General features: G+C 32.9%; 1 protein-coding gene across 1 annotated transcript in view; it reads left to right on the plus strand.

Moving 5' to 3' along the window:
• Smp_171450 (putative mind bomb) overlaps positions 1–19,086 on the plus strand; it is a gene marked incomplete at its 5' end in the record, with an annotated part of 30,739 nt that overhangs the window by 1,070 nt on the left and 10,583 nt on the right. Inside the window, 3 exons of the mRNA XM_018789773.1 lie at positions 9,784–10,156; positions 14,332–15,375; positions 17,009–17,747. Coding sequence (XP_018655183.1) covers positions 9,784–10,156; positions 14,332–15,375; positions 17,009–17,747 — 2,156 coding nt within the window. The remainder of the gene's footprint in view (positions 1–9,783; positions 10,157–14,331; positions 15,376–17,008; positions 17,748–19,086) is intronic.

The following is a 19,086-nucleotide window of genomic DNA, read 5'->3' on the forward strand; positions in this document are numbered from 1 at the left end:
TGTAGGTATGCTGCTCTTGCTTTGCCGATCCGCGCCCTCACATCTGCATCTGATCCACCGTGTTCATCAATGATGCTGCCCAGATATGTAAAGGTTTCCACATCTTCCAAAGCTTCTCCGTCAAGTGTAATTTGATTGGTGCATATTGTATTGTATCGGAGAGTCTTGCTTTTCTCTTTGTTTATATTGAGACCTACTGCTGCTGAGGCTGCTGCTACACTGGTCGTTTTCTACTGCATTTGTTGTTGCGTTTGTGATAGAAGAGCCAGATCATCCGCGAAGTCTAAATCGTCAAGCTGCATCCTGCCTGTCCACTGTATCCCGTGCATTCCTCCAGATGTTGAGGTGTGGGTTACTTATATCCATATAAGTAGTATATGGTGGTGGTCAGGCATAGAATGTATTTTGACAGGAGATCGATAAGTGCGATCGGTATGAAAATGCATGAAAAATGAAATCTGAGAACATGGACTGATATTTGCAGAAGGAACAGTTAAGATTAAGACAATTTATCGTTATTTTAGAAATCAACTGTTTACTGTATGGTTATCAGATCTTAGTAACTCCACCTGTAGCTCCTCCGGGGGTTACTGCCGGTCTCAAGCCCGGGTAAAGGAGGAGGGTTGGGTATGGGGTTAGCGACCCTATCCCGTAGAAAATCAACTCGCTAAAAAATCGCTAACCAGAAAAAATCATTCAAACCATTTAAACTCTGCCCTGGGAGTAGAAGGAATAATTATGACGTCTCATGATGAAAGCCAAGTTCCTTCGGAAGTCATGAGGCCGATGCACCTTCTTACAACCAGAACGACAATTTTTATAGGTACATGGAATGTCCGTACAATGTGGGAGACCGGGAGAGTCTTCCAAATTGCTGCAGAAATGAGAAAATGCAATCTGGAGGTGCTTGGAATCAGCGAAACACATTGGACGCAGGTTGGACAACAACGACTGTCTTCAGGAGAACTTCTGTTATACTCCGGTCATGAAGAAGAAAATGCCCCACGCACACAAGGAGTGGCATTGATGCTGTCCAGAAAAGCACAAAGTGCATTTATAGGATGGGAATCTCATGGACCAAGGATCATCAAAGCCTCCTTCAAAACAAAGAGAGATGGCATTACAATGAACGTCATCCAATGCTATGCGCCGACCAACGACTACGATGAAGACGCTAAAGACCAATTCTACGATAGGCTGCAGTCGATCTTCGAGAAGTGCCCAACCAAGGACCTGACAATTCTGATGGGAGATTTCAATGCCAAGGTTGGAATGGACAACACTGGATACGAAGACGTCATGGAGCGACATGGACTGGGAGAAAGGAACGAAAATGGTGAGAGATTTGCAAACCTATGTGCCTTCAATAAACTGGTCATAGGTAGCACCATATTCCCACACAAAAACATACACAAAGCCACTTGGATTTCACCTGACCACACTACACAGAATCTAATCGACCATATCTGCATCAACAAAAAGTTCAGGAGGACGATGGAGGATGTGAGAACTAGAAGAGGAGCTGATATAGCATCCGATCATCATTTGCTGGTCGCCAAGATGAAACTAAAACTCAAGAAGCACTGGACAACGGCGCGGACAACATCACAAAAGTTTAACACGGCCTTTCTTCGAGATGCTGACAAACTCAACAAATTCAACATAGTACTCAGCAACAGGTTCCAGGCCTTTCATGATCTACTCAATGGAGAGGGAACTACCATGGAGAGCAACTGGAAAGGTATCAAGAAGACAATCGTTTCAATATGTCAAGAGGTTCTGGGCCAAAAGAAGCACCATCACAAGGAATGGATCACTGTTGGTACACTGGATAAAATTGAAGAAAGGAGGAACAAGAAGGTAGCAATCAATATCAGCCGAACAAGAGCGGAAAAAGCCAAGGCACAAGCAGAATACACAGAAGCAAGTGAAGAGGAGCATCAGAACCGACAAACGTAAATATGTGGAAGATTTAGCGATGACAGGGGAAAAGGCTGGAAGAGAGGGAAACATGAGACAACTGTATGATACAACAAAGAAACTCACTGGAAATTACCGTAAGCCAGAAAGACCAGTGAAAAGCAAGGAAGGCAAAGTAATCACCGACATGGAAGAACAACGAAACAGGTGGGTAGAACACTTCAAAGAACTATTTAATCGACCAGCTCCACTGAACCCACCCAACATCGAAGCAGCACCCACAGACCTCCCAATCGATGTTGGCCCACCAACAATTGAAGAGATCAGCATGGCCATTAGACAAATCAAGACATCTGTTTTCACAAACTTTTCCCGAGCAATATTTTTAATATTCACTACTATAGAATGATTCAGTTTATTACCGATCGTTACAGTCATCTTGAAATTGTACATCGCATTTGATTATGTTGAACCATATTGTATCATTTAGTTCATTAGGATAACACTATAAATAGATATTCACTGTAATTCAACCTATTGACGTAGGGAAAAAACAAAAAAATATGATAAATTTTTTAACATACTACAAACTAAACAAATAAATGAAAATGAAATCTCATCTCATTAATATGAATATTATGAACATGAATATATAATTCACTTCTGTGAACTAAATTTTATGTTGTTTTTTCCCTCCCTTCCTCTCCCTCTCTCTCTTTATATATATATATATATATATATATATATATATATATATATATATATATATAAAGTAGAATCGGTTGCGATATAATTCAACTTACAGGTTTAAATACAGCATTAATTGTTGTTATTGAAGTTAAACTGATTGTTTTATTCTCAAATCCAAGTTACCGTTTGATTTCTAACAAGGTACAACTGGAACTAAAACCTTGAAACGAAAATATTTGTCAGTACGTAGAAAATTTAGAAACTAATTATAATCACGTTACTAATTTAAGTTTTAAAGTTTGAAAATGAAGTTATTCATCGTTGAATCCTTTCATAAATAAGTGAAAACAATCAAGCTAGCAAAAAAATATGTGTTCAATTGAGTTAGTCGTATAACATATTGTTTTTTTTTCAACCTTTGCGGTTCTTGCTATCTCGTTTTTAGAAAAATCAACGTTTTTTCATTTATTCATCTACTTACTAGTTTGCTTAGGCTGCTGTGAATTATCTTCAAATATGGTAAACATATTCTAAGTAAAGATTCACGTTAACTATCATTATGTCTTTATAAAATAGGATATAGTGAATAAAAGTAAATAACTCAAACATTACATAAGTAGTACAGTTAAAGAACATATAAATAATTATTTCTATTTTTAAGTGTACTCTTCAAAATTAATTAGTCAGAATATGTAGACAGTATAAAATAGAAGACAGACAATTTTCTCTGAAATGCGAAACTATAATACAGTGAATGTAATGTTAAATGATCTTTTTCATTCTTTTAAAATATTCTTACTGATAATGAATGTTTCCTATCTTCCCTGAATATTTTAGATAAATTTAAATAACTGAACAGTTTAAATAACGTTAATTAATCCTAACAAAAAATTGAATGATTGGTTTGTACATTTCTAATAAAAATTTTCTATCAAGATAATTGTACGCAAGTTATACACCCATAGAAAATTTTTAATGTTCATCGGAAATCAATTTACAATCGGCTCCAATCCAATGTGCTCTTAGAAAATTCTGTTTCATGAATGTATACATATATATCATAAACCAGTTCTTGTTAATCAAGTTACCCATTGATCGTTTAAAAATCAGTTAGAATTTTGTTCCTTGTTAGAAAAAATAAAGTATACATTAGCAATGATAATAATATTAAAAACAGTAAAAAAATTTATTGTTACCAATTTAATTGCTAATTCGTTTATTTGTTATCTAGTTCGGTATCAACATATATATAAGGTAGATTTGTCTATAGTTGAATCGATTTATTCAATGAAATAAACAGGACATGGAAAGCATATATATATATATATATATATATATATTTCCAGTTTCATGTCTTGTTCTCATTGTTTCTGTGTGGAGTAAATAATTAGCCTTAAAACACTAAATTTCCTTTAGAATAACATATCCTCTCAACTAAGGTATATATGGTGGTCTAGCTTCAATTGACTCATGATTTCAACTGTGAAAATATTAAATTCTCCACAAAACCCCCTCTGATCTATAAGGTATATATGTCAGAATGTTATAAGGTATACTAGTCTGTATACTGATAGAAACCATGCTAATTCATAGTTAAAGTAACTATTTGTTTCAAATTTGTGTTTACAGTATCGTAAATTTGAATATCATAATCACATTATTTTGCTTTGCTCTAAAGTACCAAAAATATATATATACATATAAAATATTTCACTTACTTATCTCCTGACGAAAAAATTAAAAAAAACCACCTCACTGTTTATTTTCCCAAAATATCGTCTTGAAGAAAGAAATTGACAAGATTTTTCTCATTTGCAGACTGGTCCCAGTCGAGCACATACTTCACAACATTCCATAAGTTACTCAGTACTAGTTTTTCATTCTTTTTTTCTAATAAAAAACTAGTAGAGTATTAAATTACTCTATGGCCTATTGGGAAGTATGCAAAGACTAGAAGAAATTACAATAAGTATAAGGAATTCAATGAGATCATTATATAGTAGGTCCATCATTCCATTTTTTAACGTATCGAATACTGAGAAAAGAAAATTTAAATGGATACTTTATACACTTTTCACTTTTCCATTCACATACAATATATACATACTTCAGTGAATATGGATTTTCAAGCTTAACTTGGTGAGTGTATGCCTATGTGTGTTTATCAACACACAGTGTATACAGTTAGATTGGTGACCTTAACTTAGATACTGGCCTAAGATGTAGATTCATTGTTCACCTTATTTCCGATGTCAGTGCACAATCCATTTCTGATTGGACCAAAAAATGATGAAACTTTTAATCCCTATGTCTACACAATTATGATTGGTGGGTGCTTTTTTATATACGTTACACAGGGTTATACTAAAGTAGTCAAATCGAATATGAATGACGTACACTATATGCTTAAGTGATAACATCTTAAAGTCTTCTTCCATACAGAAATCTAATCTTTTAGTTGCTACCCTACAAAATTTGTTTCTTCACACAAAATTAGGCATACATAGTGTTTTAGGTATTAGGCATAAACGACAGACCAAGTTATTTGTTCCTGTGTTCAGACTTATTAGTCATTGATAAGTTTTTTGTATTATTTTGAAAATATATATCCTATAAGACTGAAGATATTCGAGTTTAATACAAGAATTTTATTGTTTCTAATTTGTTGAGTTTATAGAAGAAATGAAAAATATATAAGAACTTTCGTCTAAATTTGACCTGTTAGTTTCACGATATTTGAGCGCCTAGTCGATGTGAGACATTAGGAAGGAAGAATGTATTTGTAAAATTCCAGCGAATGAGTCTGAAGTAAATCCAACGTTTCGCCTGACAATCTGGTTCAAGATTTTTCAAGGAAATATAATCAAACATCAAAGTTATCCTTTAAAAAATGTTGAAAGTAAACATAGATCCGGAGCTATTATTAATGTCTGAGGGTCCTAACGGACATCGTTGTTTAAGCTCAGTGTCAGAATCTAAGGGATTATACACAATATCTAAGTCCTTCCTAAAACGAGCATTATTGAACAAAAAGCAAACATCAGAACTTGCCACTAATTTATCGTCTTCTTTGCGGATAGTACTTACGTCTTTGAATTCACTAGAATGTTTTATTCCGTATTTGATTTCACCTTGATATGGCTTAGGGATCTTGGCTAGGTATGTAGAAGGATTGTAGGTTGTTGAATTTGTATAATCAACCACAAGTCTGTGTTGAACATCTATTTTATGGATTTTCGGTATTCCATAAAATCTACAAGGGCTGCTGCCTTTTGTATACAGAGGAAATCATAGAGATGGTCCTAGTTTGGATTTTAAAGTCTGTAGCATTTTGGCCGTTCCAGCTCTCAACTTATTTAAAGTGGCTCTAAATTTGTTATTAATGGTTTTTTTCGTAAAGTCCATTGTAAAGATATTCGTTGACTTTTCTTTCAAAAACAGAATTATTCATAACAACAGTGGTGTTTCCCATGTTTGCTCCTATAATAACAATTTTTCTGTCTTGTCGTAGCAGTTTTGAAGCATACATTTCTTCTTTAGATAGACTAAGTGCGTTCGATTTTTGATTTAATAACGCAGCTGAGATGTTAATCCTAACAGCATTCGCTTGATCACCTGGAACATTGTTTAAAGCAAGCTCGATCAATGGAACAATTTCAGAAGCCAATAGTCGTAGTCTATTAATATTGAAATTGAGACATTTTTAAGTAGTGATAGTTCATGTTGATTTAAATGTCTGTTAGATAGATTCACCACTATCTTGGAGCTGTTTCTAATCTTGACGAATGTTGAAACATTTATCCAAACTTTCTTATTTGATGTTTTGATCATAATTTTGATGTTTGATTACATTTCCTTGAAAAACGTTAGTTTTACTTTAAATTCGTTTGCTGAGATTTTACCAATACATTCTTCCTCCTCAAAAATGAAATATGTATAAAACAAAATGATTTGTAGTAGTGTGATGTTTTGCATCTAACAATAGTAAGTTTCCCAACTATTTTCATGTAATAATTACAAATCAGAGTGTTTAAGACAACATATTCCTAAAATATACCATATAGTGACGATCGTCAATCATATTTCAACACTAATCATCATGTAGTTTGCTTGAACAGAATATTTCTAGAAATTATACCACAAGATGTTAAATGTACGACCCTTCTAGTTCCATTCGGCTGGCAAAAATTTCATATCATTGTCATATAACATTATTTACGAAATAATGCCAATAGTTACTTGAGTTTTTAAATAGTTGATTAAGATAACTAAATTAATTTCATTTTTAACAAGAGACATCAAATAATTTGACCTAATTTATTCTGTATGCTCTAATTTATTTTGAAATGAATTTTCATAAATCCTTCTGATCGTCAAATCATGAGGAAGAACAGTTCAGCATATAGATAGTTAAATGTCATACTATTCGACTAAATGAAACACTTTTCCGTATAAGCAGTAAGTATGAATGATCTAATAAGGTAACATTAAACCTGTCAATCAATATCAACACATACGTTTTCCTCACCTTGATTACTAGAGAAGTTTAAGAGGATACCTCATCTATTGTGAGGTATCCAAAGCATCTATGCTAACATACTCCTTGAGTAAAGTTGTAAAAAAACTGACAACTATACCGTTTTCTCGATTCAGACATATGAAGATATGACAATAGTATCGAGCAGTGTCGAGCCATCTAGACTAGTGGCCACATTGCAACTTGATCGATAGCATTCGATCAGCACTAAGAAGGACTTGACACGCATCACATTGATCGCCACCCAGTGATCAATCAATTGTGATTACATCTCACTCCTACAGGAGGTCGGTCACGACCCGAATAGCTCAGTGGTAACGTCTCTGACTGTGAAGCTGAGTGACACGGAATCGAATCCGTCAGGGAGCACCAGTTCCCTCAAGATTACGGGTACACCTTGCAAACGAGTGCCAAGTAGCACGAAACTCGGGTCCAGGGTTTCCTGTTGACCACCTCCAACCACCATCTTATATGACAATAGTGTATACCTCGAAATTTAATTTAACTCAGACATCAAAAAGGCAAAATAAACACTTACGGTACTCTTTTTTTCCAACCAATTCGGTTTTAGTGCAGTTTCATGTATGTGAAACTAATGTTACATTTTATTCGAAATAGAAGATTAAGTTGAAGACTGATAATTATACTAAATTTGTTTCCTACGAGATTTCATCCACTTAAGACTAAAGAAACTTGAAGTATAAGTATTCTGAATATTTTCACTTCAGAGGCTTCTAGTTACCAAAGCAATGACTGATCACAACACAATTTTCACGTAGACACCTTATACAGTTAATCAGTTAGATTTGTTTTCTATAAACTATTTTAAGTAGTAAAAATAACTTCTCACACTTTTTTGCCAATATGCATTTTACTCGTTTAATTATCTAATAAACTGAAGAAAAATAAGGACAACAAACACTGATGAAAAAATAACCGGCTAGTACATGTATATCTGATGTTTGATTTTTTTGCCAAGCCTCTCCATATGAAATGTGCATATTTGAACGTAAATTGTGTAGACTAGGCTTCGAATTCGATTTTTCGCTGTCTGGCTTACTAATAACTAATAAAATTTTTCAACCTTGATTACTGATTGGTACATTCCAGCAAACCGTATGCACTCTATTTATCCTATTTCTAATACCTGTCGTTCAATCGATGATTTACTATTCTCTTACCTATTTCTCCTTTCATATTTCCTTTTTTTGTTTCATCTGTCGGACAGACATAAATTGCACTGTGTAATGCATCAATAAAGAAGGGTTACTTTACCAGTGTTGTGGTTATTGTTACTGTTGGAATAACTAATAAAATCTACATATTTATCAGGCAGTCAGACGAAAGACTGAAAAAAAACTTACTTTCACTATAAGACTAAAAATGAAAAATGGGTGTGATTAAATAGAATGCTTAAAGCAATGGTTCTTTTTTCATTAACGTATACATGTTCTATATCGAAGATGTATAACCTACAAAAATTGTTGTACAGGGAAATATACACAACCATGCCCGGTATTTAGAATAAGAAGATATTTAGTATTTCAATACTTTAGCTGTCGACAATGAAGAGGAAGTTTTTTCGAGTAACTACAGCTTATGCGATTGAAATTATGCGCATAACATTTTTTTTATTTTTACCATACTACAACTGCTTAATGAACAAAATTAAAATGATGAACATATTGTACAACAAAGCAAGTTGAGAAAAGTCCTGTGTATAACCCTGAAAAAGATACTATGAATCTCATTTAAGAAATGAGAATATTCAGTAAACTGATTATAGAGTTTTTACGTGAATAAGTTAGAGTTGATTATCAAGTCTAAATCTGTACAATTTGTGTATTGTGATTTATACTGTCTTACCAGAACAGTGTTTCGGTAAATGGAATTAATTAGCTGATACTAATGCATGATCCATTCTATCATTAATTTCATTCTAAGCAATGCTGGAATACTTTTCATACTAGATAAAATATAATATAATAGTAATAACAGTGCTGATATTTTGGTATTAAAATCTTCAGTAGTATTGAATACTTAACAGTGTTTAGGTTTTTTGTATCTGAGGTTGAAGTTAACATTTTGGCATTTAGAATAATCTAGTGTAAGGTCATTCAAACTGACTGTCGTTCAATACATGGTATGAATACTTTCATTTAAAAACAATTAAAACAAGAAAATACCGGTACCCATTCAGTCAGATTCCACTCATGATTGGCAGAAGTGCTTTTTGTAAAAAAGTAGTAGACCATACAAAGAAAACGAGAAATGGTTGAGTGACTACTCATTTGGAGATACCAACATCGGCTAATGATGAAATACAACACTTTCCTTTAGACATAGTATACTATCCTCTTTCAGAAAATTCAGTAAATAGCCGGTTAGCTATCCAGCTCACAGTGTTAACACGAGTAGACTTATATAATAGCTGAAGTAATGGAGTATAAGTAAAGTCTAAAGCTTAGTATAGAAAAGTGTATCGAATGTACTTATTAACACTTTTTAAATTGTGCATTCAATTATGATACACAACAACTCCAGAGTCTGAAGTGCTTCCTTCACATTCGTAAGCAAAATAATATAGATTAATATATTCTTTTTAATTTACTAATATATTCTTTATTTTCTCACAGGATTATACGTCTGTTACTCGAACATTGTTCATCAACACCATGGATAGTAGATGAGACACAACCCGATGGTTTGACTGCATTACACTTAGCTTCATTAAATGGAAATATGGAAGCTGTAGATCTTCTTTTGCAAGCGGGCGCTAGTCCAAATCTTGTAGTTCGTCGTCCAGCTGGCTTGTCTCCATTAAGTGGATGTGATGAAGAAAAATTAGGCTCTGTATTTACACCTCTTCATTTGGCTGTTCACAAAGCACATCCAGATGTTGTATGCTTATTACTATGTTATAGAGCTAGAGCGGCTTGTCGCAGTGGAGCAGGACGTAGTCCAATGCAACTAGCTCTAAATGCTCTTGGACAAGTACACGAGTCCCAGGTAAATTAATTTAAACAATACTTCTACATATGAAGACTTTTGTTTAGTTAATACAATTTTTATCGGACATTTAGGTTATTGATCTAAATATATTCAGTGAGAAATTCACTACAACGGCCTATCCTAAAGACTAGAGGTTGTTGATATACTAGCTTAAACGTCTGTTGCGAAATCAATAATCAGGTTTTATTTATTTTATAAACACTTATTCGTAAGTTGGATTGTGTCTATCGTTGAGAGCTAGGATGGGCCTTTCATCCTATTCGGAACTGGTCAGATGAATGTAACTCTATCCCAGTGTCGATGTTTACATGAAGAGTCGAACCCAGTATCTTTTATCTGGAACCCCAACAAGTTATTTACTAGGCTGCTGAGCGTAAAGACCCACTAACTTGTGTCCAATTTATATCCATTGAACACAGCTTCAGAATTTTATATGATTACTTGCCAGTAGGCTTATTAATGCCAACTTAAACTCATATATCCATGGTCTTGAGACCCAAAATTTTCATTTTTACAAGTTCTTTGTTAATAAAGTAGCTGTCTAATCATAAAAGAAAGTGATTTTCAATAAAGTAGCGTGAGGATTAAAACCCACTTTTATTTCCTTTGGTTCGGTTAACGGAACGGAACAATTAGTCCTTACACAAAGTAAGCTAGAATATCCGAACAAAAATCTGAGAATTAATTTGCATTTTCATGTTGCTGTAATTTTTTCTAATTAATTTAAAATTAGTAAGTGAATACATGTTTTCAGAGCTTATTCTTATGAAAAGAACTTAGCCATGATAAGTTTTAGTACAAAGAGTACATATTTCGTATTACATCTCCCACAGCTTATCCGCCTTAAAATCTAAATTCAAGGGCTCGTGGATTTCAATATCAAGGTTGGAGTTGATAGTTACTCTGAAAAAGTGACTTACATTAAGTCACAAAACGTCAGAAATACAATTTTCTACTCATTGGAATATCACAAGAATATTATCATTGACTTTGAGGGCAATTATAAAGTCGTTTTCATTGAGAATTGTGTATCTATTTGAAAAAATATTGAAAATGTATTGTGAAGTCTGTTTAAGACTACTCATCCATTGAGTTAATATGTTTTGTTAATTGTTATAGTCTACACCTAACCCTAATTGTCTGAAGGAGGAATTGGAACCCATCTTTTCGTACACTGTGAATAATTTTCCTTATGATAATTTGGCTGTAACTAATACTTTACAGATCAATAATCCCTAGAAGGGACTGCTAAATGTTTCAAATAGAAAAACTAGCCAGAAGTTTATCATTTATATTTAACTGGCTAGTATATGTACCGATGAGTTCTTTGAAATTATCTGGCCATACTTTTATGACTGTGGATCACACGCACTGTAAAACACAAATTTCTCTGTCCCAAAGATCTATCTTCATAATTTTCTATAGTGATTTTTCAATCCGTGTTCAAAATAGTTTGAAAGCAAATAATGATTTTTTTCTAGTGAGAATGACACAGTCAGTTATAAATCTACTATACTAAAATGAGTAACATTTTGATACAGCCATAAACAATGATACAATGATTTATATTTAAAAAATTCGACGAAATATGTTGACATAGTGCCTAAAAGTCATGGAAGTCGACGTCACTCAAGTCTCAACTGTTTCAAACAAGAAAAAAATATTTTTTCGATGGTTTTTCAGGATTTTAATGTTTCTTTGATCTACATTGGACTCAGTACGAACACTATTTTTAAATGATTATCGTTTCAAGCATTTTCATACTTCAGTAATTAAAGAAGATAAATAGATGACTTCACTTATATCTTGGTGACAAGTACTCATAAGCCCACGTCCGTGGTTCCTTATCAGTTGGTACTAGATGCATAACATACACTGTAGTTTCCTTGATCGGAAAAAACATAAAACAGTGAACCAGCTTTGTATTACAGTGCATTATCATGACTGAAATTACCAGTTAGTTTTACTCTTAATCACCAGCCAAGAATCCTTTGTAATACATAAATATAATTTAAATAAACCAAACGAAACCCCACCAAACGTCTAGATGTACAAGGCAGTATATTGTTTTTCAAAATTACTTTTCAGTACATTAAAAATAAAGTCTAAGAAAAGATTATATTTAATAGGATCAGTTGTATCTTCAGTGATAATACTGACAAAGACGGCATGAGGTACACAAACAAAACATTAATACAAAATGAATATCACTTTTAACTTTGTGAATCGATGAAAAGCCTATAGTTTGTTGAGACCCAATATACTGCTGATACCTATTGATTTAATTTTAGTGTCGTGAGTGGTGTGATTTCAGTCACTCTTCCTTATCGTCTGTTTTTTCTGATGTTCTGACTTGTATCGTTTGATTATTATTTCTCATGTGTATATATCGTATCAAGTTAATGTGCGCTTGAATTGTTTGAAATGCATTAGAATTAAGATGTGACATAATTTTGATAAACTTGATTCACTCATTATAAACCGTGTCGGGAGTGAGGAAGATATCCATCGAAGATAATAGAAAATGGCCACGCAACATCGTGAATTGATTGAAGTTAGACATCAACACTATGGGATTCTGGCTCAGCGGTCTAATTTCTAAGCGTTCAACTCCAAATTGCAAGGTCATAAATGCGCACTGTTGAGGGGCCCCACAAGAGGACGAAACATACGCCCACTGCTTCCAGATTTCCAATGGTTATCTGACTTAGGTCGGTTAGTGATTTCAATGAAATACAATAATCTACATAACCCTATACTGACATTATAAAACAGTTGATTCAATTTGTAAATCTTTTACGAATAGTTTATCGAAATTTTGATTAATTAATAATAGACATTTACATCTTTTTAACAAATGTCCATAACTCACAATACTCAAAGAGTTAATGTTTATACAAACATTTAAGTGTTTCTACAAGCAAGTATATTAGAAAAAAAAAGTATAAATAAAAACTAAAAGAGACATTTTTGAAGAGTTTCCAAATAAGAGTTTTCTACTTGAATTCTTACACTTGTTGATTTGAATAATGAAATCATTTATTCAATGAGTTTTCTGTTAAAAAAATAGTCTGTTATATTTGTAATATCTCGACTTTTTTTAAATGTAAACGTTGACAGATTTTTGAAAGTATATCATCACGGATACAAAAAATAAAACGTATCTAGAGCGTAAACACATTGTATTTTCAGGAATGGAACAAGTAATTTCAAAGTAATAGTACCAACATCATTTATGTTATTTATTGTAATGATCGTTTCGATAATTATCTCAACTTGTTTATATCTAATTTGATTTTGATTTGTTGCTTTTCTTTTGATAATAAAGTGGTAAATGTTGTGTTCGATCAATTTAAACCTAAATATACATTTCCAGTTGATGTTCGTTGTGAAGTGTTCGCGTTTGGGTTATCACCGAATACTATGGAGAACTAGACAAATGTTTCTTTTTAGTATAAAATCCCTCATCAGTATGCACCCAAGATCTTTAGGTCTCATTGTGAACGCTTAGTCATTAGAACCGCTGGATCGTTGTTTAATTATACACATATCCAACCTAATTTCAGACATTTTAGAAATAAAACAGTCGTCATCAATTATATTAAGTGATTGTTTCACTATATCATGAATTAACTGAGATTGAAAATCAGTATCATTCGATATTAACCCAGTAGTTTTAATGGTTGGGTTAACTCCAAGACCTGAAGCACCTAGGTCCGATGCACAGAGGATTCATAGATTCTTATGAAGTCTTGTAATAATAGTTTCCCCTAGTTTTAATTGGTGCACCAACTAAGACCAATTCATGGCATATACTAAATACAGATAAAATTAATCTCAATAAGAGCACTCCACCTAATATAAATTTGTACTACTTGATACTCAACTATTGTATGGAATTTTTTATGAATGATGTAATGCTATAAATGCAGTTGAGATAATCAAAAATTATTAAAAGGCTACTGGTTACTTTTTATATTTCATCGTAAACATTCAACTAGTGATCTAGCTGGTTTCATTATAGACAATGCTTACCGATGTTTATTCGTCATAAGAAAAGACTTGTGTTGCAAATACTATTTATTATCTGGAAATATCATTATTTATTTATCTCCAACTTAATTTTCATTTGCTTCGTCTGTTTTATCATGTTCGAATATTTTTTTAAAAAGGGTGCAAATGTCCGACGTTTCGATGTCGCTTTAGTACCTTTCCTTGCATCGGTAGCACGTCTGCTAGTACGAATGGCTGATTCACTTACACTAACGCCTACTTCAACTGGAATGCTGTCTAGTGGCATAAATAAATTGAGACTCAATTCAAACAGAAATAATTATGAAGAACAGTTAATTGAAATAGACAATGATCCTGACGATGAACCGCATAGAAATACTACAGCTGAATCATTAAATTTGGTATCTCCAAGTGCATTATGTCGTCGTTTAAAATCTACAATACAAGCAACTTTAGAAACAGGTGTTCCACGCAATGTACTTATTGCTGCATGCTTAGCTTCAGCAATAGGTGCGGAATCATGGTCATCTCATTTAGGAGCCATAAATTCTGAAAGTGCAGAAGAAGACAATGTAGATAATGTTACTACGGAATCAATTAGTGAAAATTTTGTCACAGATGTTTTTCGTGAATGTCGAGATCCAGTTTTACAGTTAGCGCTACAACAATGTCATATGGAAGCTTTAAATTTTGTTAAATGTTATCCTTTAAATACTGACTCAATTAATCGTAGTCCTAGACATGATATCAACCGATCAAATTCTCCGCTCCTTTCAGCTATGTGTGATAGTGATGAAGAGAATTTAGTTGATACATTTTTCCAAACTGATAACCGTCAAATACCAACAGCCGACTTATTACCAAGTTGTTCAGTTGTAGGATCAAATAATTCCTTTGTTATACAATCACCGCTAATAAATCAAGCAAATGAAAATTCTTTAAATCAGCCATTTGCTATTGAAAATCAATTTATTGCTGAACCAAATAACTTACGTAATAATATGTCTTTGTCTAATGTTTATGCATTGCTTCCACCTACACTTGATGATATTGATCTGGAATGGCGTGAATGTCTTGTATGCTCCGAGAGAAATCGATCTACAGTTATACTACCATGTGGACATATTATCACTTGTGAAACATGCACACCTTTGATTAAAAAATGTCTTCTATGCAGACAACGAATCGCTGGATATCATAAGGTATCTGCTACTTTTTATACTTAAACAAAGTTTCATTTGAAGTATTTTCAGTTAGGCATATATACAATATTGAACGATCAGTGTATGTAAAAACTAGTAACACATTTATAGCAACAGATTTAACTATCAGGTAGCCCCATATCTGAATTTAAAAGATATGAAACACATCTTTCGTTGGTGCTACTGCGTCTTCAAAGCAACTGTATTAAGTTTATCATAAATATATTGAAAAATTGTTACACATCACCTTTTTTGTAGCACAGCATAAAATAAGTAATCATATCGACCTGATTGTCGTAAACCTGCGTTATCGGACTCTCGTTCTGAATAATTAACATAGAACAATTGACTTTCTTCTACCATATTTTTTAGTTCCTAGGATAACTGAATATTATTATTTAACCATACATTTTATACCATCTAACAAATATATGTGTTAGATTGGTGGATTTTAACTCTTTTCTTGTCACTCTGAAGACCATCATCAACGCACACATCAAATAGAAGTGAAGTTGTTTTAGATTGTTGACCAACTGCTCAACTAGTTTATATCGAAGATAACAAAAAGCATGGTGAAATTTCAGATTTATATACCGAAACTTAAAATCTGGTTTCCGTCAGTTTTAACGTGGTGGATCTTAGGTGACAGAGGACACAAACAAGTAAACCAAATACCTACGTTTTATATTTCGAGTCCAAAATTATATTGGGTAATATATTGTAATACAGCTCCTGACTAACCTCAAATTCATTAAATTAATGTAGGCAGTAATGATATACAACTTTTAATATCCATTTTCAGTACTCTTAAGGGTTTGCGTTAACTCATCGATATTCATGAACAGGCATATCCATCCGACAAGTATCAAATAAGACAAGATTCGTATCCTGGATCGCATTACTATTCACAATCAAATTTTTTTCTGAATTCGTGTTATTTCTACCATTTATATGTAGAGCCATGATGAAAACCTAAATGAAAGAAAACTATTTTTCATTGCTTAACTTGGATTTTAGCTGGTCCGAATGAAAACATGTAACTTATTGTCATCATTAATCATCCATGACCAATATTCGTTTAATGAAATTCTCAGACAATTTTTTTGATTTCAGTCTGCAAATCAGTATGAATGTTTTCTCAAGAGGTTACTAAATCCTCCTAGTCATAAATCATATTTTTAATTTTACGCTTTTTATACTAAATTGGCTAAGCCCATCAGTTTTCTTTTCTAAACTATTGCAAACTTTCTCTTCTACAAATATTAGTAGTCAGGGTGATTTTGGCACTAAAGAATGCTTATAATTTAAACAAATGTCACCCATGTTCAGCTTCATTTCATGATTACTTCTATAGACAAAGTATTCAAACAGCTTGTCATTTCACTAGAGTTTGCTTTTATTCCAAATATATTATCAAACAGTCATTTTTTATTCAGTGTGGCCAGATCAACAATATTACTTAAGAAAACTATCAACTGCATTGTTTATTTTACTTAGGATGGGCAAAAAGATTTGACATACTGACTGATGGCTTATTGTAAAGTGTTTTATATCATATAGCATTGTTAAAATATCGTTTTTTTTTATCCAGTAATCAATATTTTCTATTCATCATGATTCTTTTTTATTCCAGTTTTCACTTTGTTGTGAATGTAATCTATCAAATGGTGTCGTTTTAGCTAGACCATGTAATCATATGCTTTGGTGTAAACCATGTTTAAAAACTAAAGTACAACAATTGGAAATTATTCATCAAATTACAGGTGATATTAGCTTTTTTGAAGAAGAGGAAGATGTAATGGATAATAGGAACCAAGTTTCATCAACTAACAATACTACTATAAACAATACCGACTTATTAAATATATCAGCATCATTGCCATCAGGGGCGTCAACAATTCCAACAGCTACCTCTGCGACACAATCTAGCATGAATTCAAACATTGATGAATTAGACCCTTTATTTTCCACAGAACCTTCATCGTCATCACTTTCATCTGTTAATAGAACAAATGATATAAATTTGTGGCGTAATGTACCACTAGGTCGCCTGTTATCTATGATAAATAAAATGCAAAGTTTACTAGACGATTTACTAACTGGTGGTATTTGTTTAGATGGTTGTCCAATATGTGATAATGCAGTTCAGTCACTATGTCCTGTATTGGTAGCATGTTCCGGTGTGAATAATCAATCGACTACAATTGCTCTTAGACACAATTCCAATCCGTTTACATTGAATTCTTCTAATTCGATTGAAACTGAATTAAATCCAACCGCATCAAATATTACAAGTATACTACCAACAAATAACTCTGTCTTGACTAATATTCAAACAGACATGGAATTAGTACAGAATCAATTAGTTTCATGTAAGTTATTTTCCAGAATAAATCCATACATAGATTTATGTTAATATTAACATGATCAGACCTACTATAAGTATTCTGCGCTGTTTCCCTCGTACAATTTAAACTTCAGTTAATTTGTCATTTACTTTTGTTTTTTGAAGAGGTGACTTACACTAAGTCAATAAACGTCAAAAATCTAATCTTCTAATCACTGAAACTTTACAAATATATCGTTGTTTCTATTTATTAATAGTCTACTCAATTCTCGGCTTATTCGAAATCATGAAGTAACACCTTGTTAATGGCACCTATACTAATACGTAATTTATTTGAAATATTTATAAAAAGTAGTTATGCTGATTTCTTCTCAACGAGCTGAAACAAAGCTTTAAAAAACAAATCAATAAATAGAAATTTGAGTAATTCAATTGAAGTGTAGTGGTGAAAAAATACTTTAGATAGTAAGAGTAATAGTGAAAATTTACACTAATTTTTAAAGAATTACATCAAGTTTTTTTTAAAGAAACTACTGATCTGAAAATGCGGAGAAGAGTTTGTGAATTTTAATATGTTTGTCAAGATTAGTTCAGTTGGAGTAAAAGTAGACTAGGTAAAACATCTAAATCGGAATTTCAGTAATAAATAGGAAATAGGGTATATAGATGATGTAAAAAAACACTCAAAAAATTCTAATTATCTGATTGAGAATGAGAAATTAAAGTCAAAAATCCATGTTATTCAATAAAACAGAAATCATCCATTTCTTTTTCAAATGTAAACTTTTACGACGTAGAAAACAACCTCGCTAAAATACACTAACCAGAATAAACAAATCAAACCATTTAAACTCTGCCCTCCGAGTTCAAGGAAGAATTATGACACCTCAAGATGAAAGCCGATATTCTTTGGAAGTCACAAGGCCGACACCCCTACTAATAACCAAAGCAACAATATTTATAGGTATATGGAACGTTGGGACATTGTGGGAAACTGTGATGACCAGTCGAATAACAACGAAAATGAGGAGATACAACTTGGCAGCACTCGGAATCAGTGAAACCTGTTAGACACAAGCTGGACAGAAAAGGCTAGATACGGGTGAGGTAATGTTTTACTACGGTCGTGAGGAGGAAAATGCTCCACACACTCAGGGAGTTGCTCTAATGCTGTCCAAAGAAGCATGAAATGCACTTGTAGGATGGGATTCTCATGAATCTATGATCATCAAAGTATCATTCAAAACAAAGAAGGAGGTGATCACAATGAATATTATCCAATGTTATGCACCCACCAATGATAGCAGTGACAACGATAAAGATCGATTCTATGAGAGGCTTCAATAAATCATGGTGAAGTGCCC

The sequence above is a fragment of the Schistosoma mansoni genome, chromosome W (assembly GCF_000237925.1).
Source record: "Schistosoma mansoni strain Puerto Rico chromosome W, complete genome".
In the NCBI taxonomy this organism is placed as follows: Eukaryota; Metazoa; Platyhelminthes; class Trematoda; order Strigeidida; family Schistosomatidae; genus Schistosoma; species Schistosoma mansoni.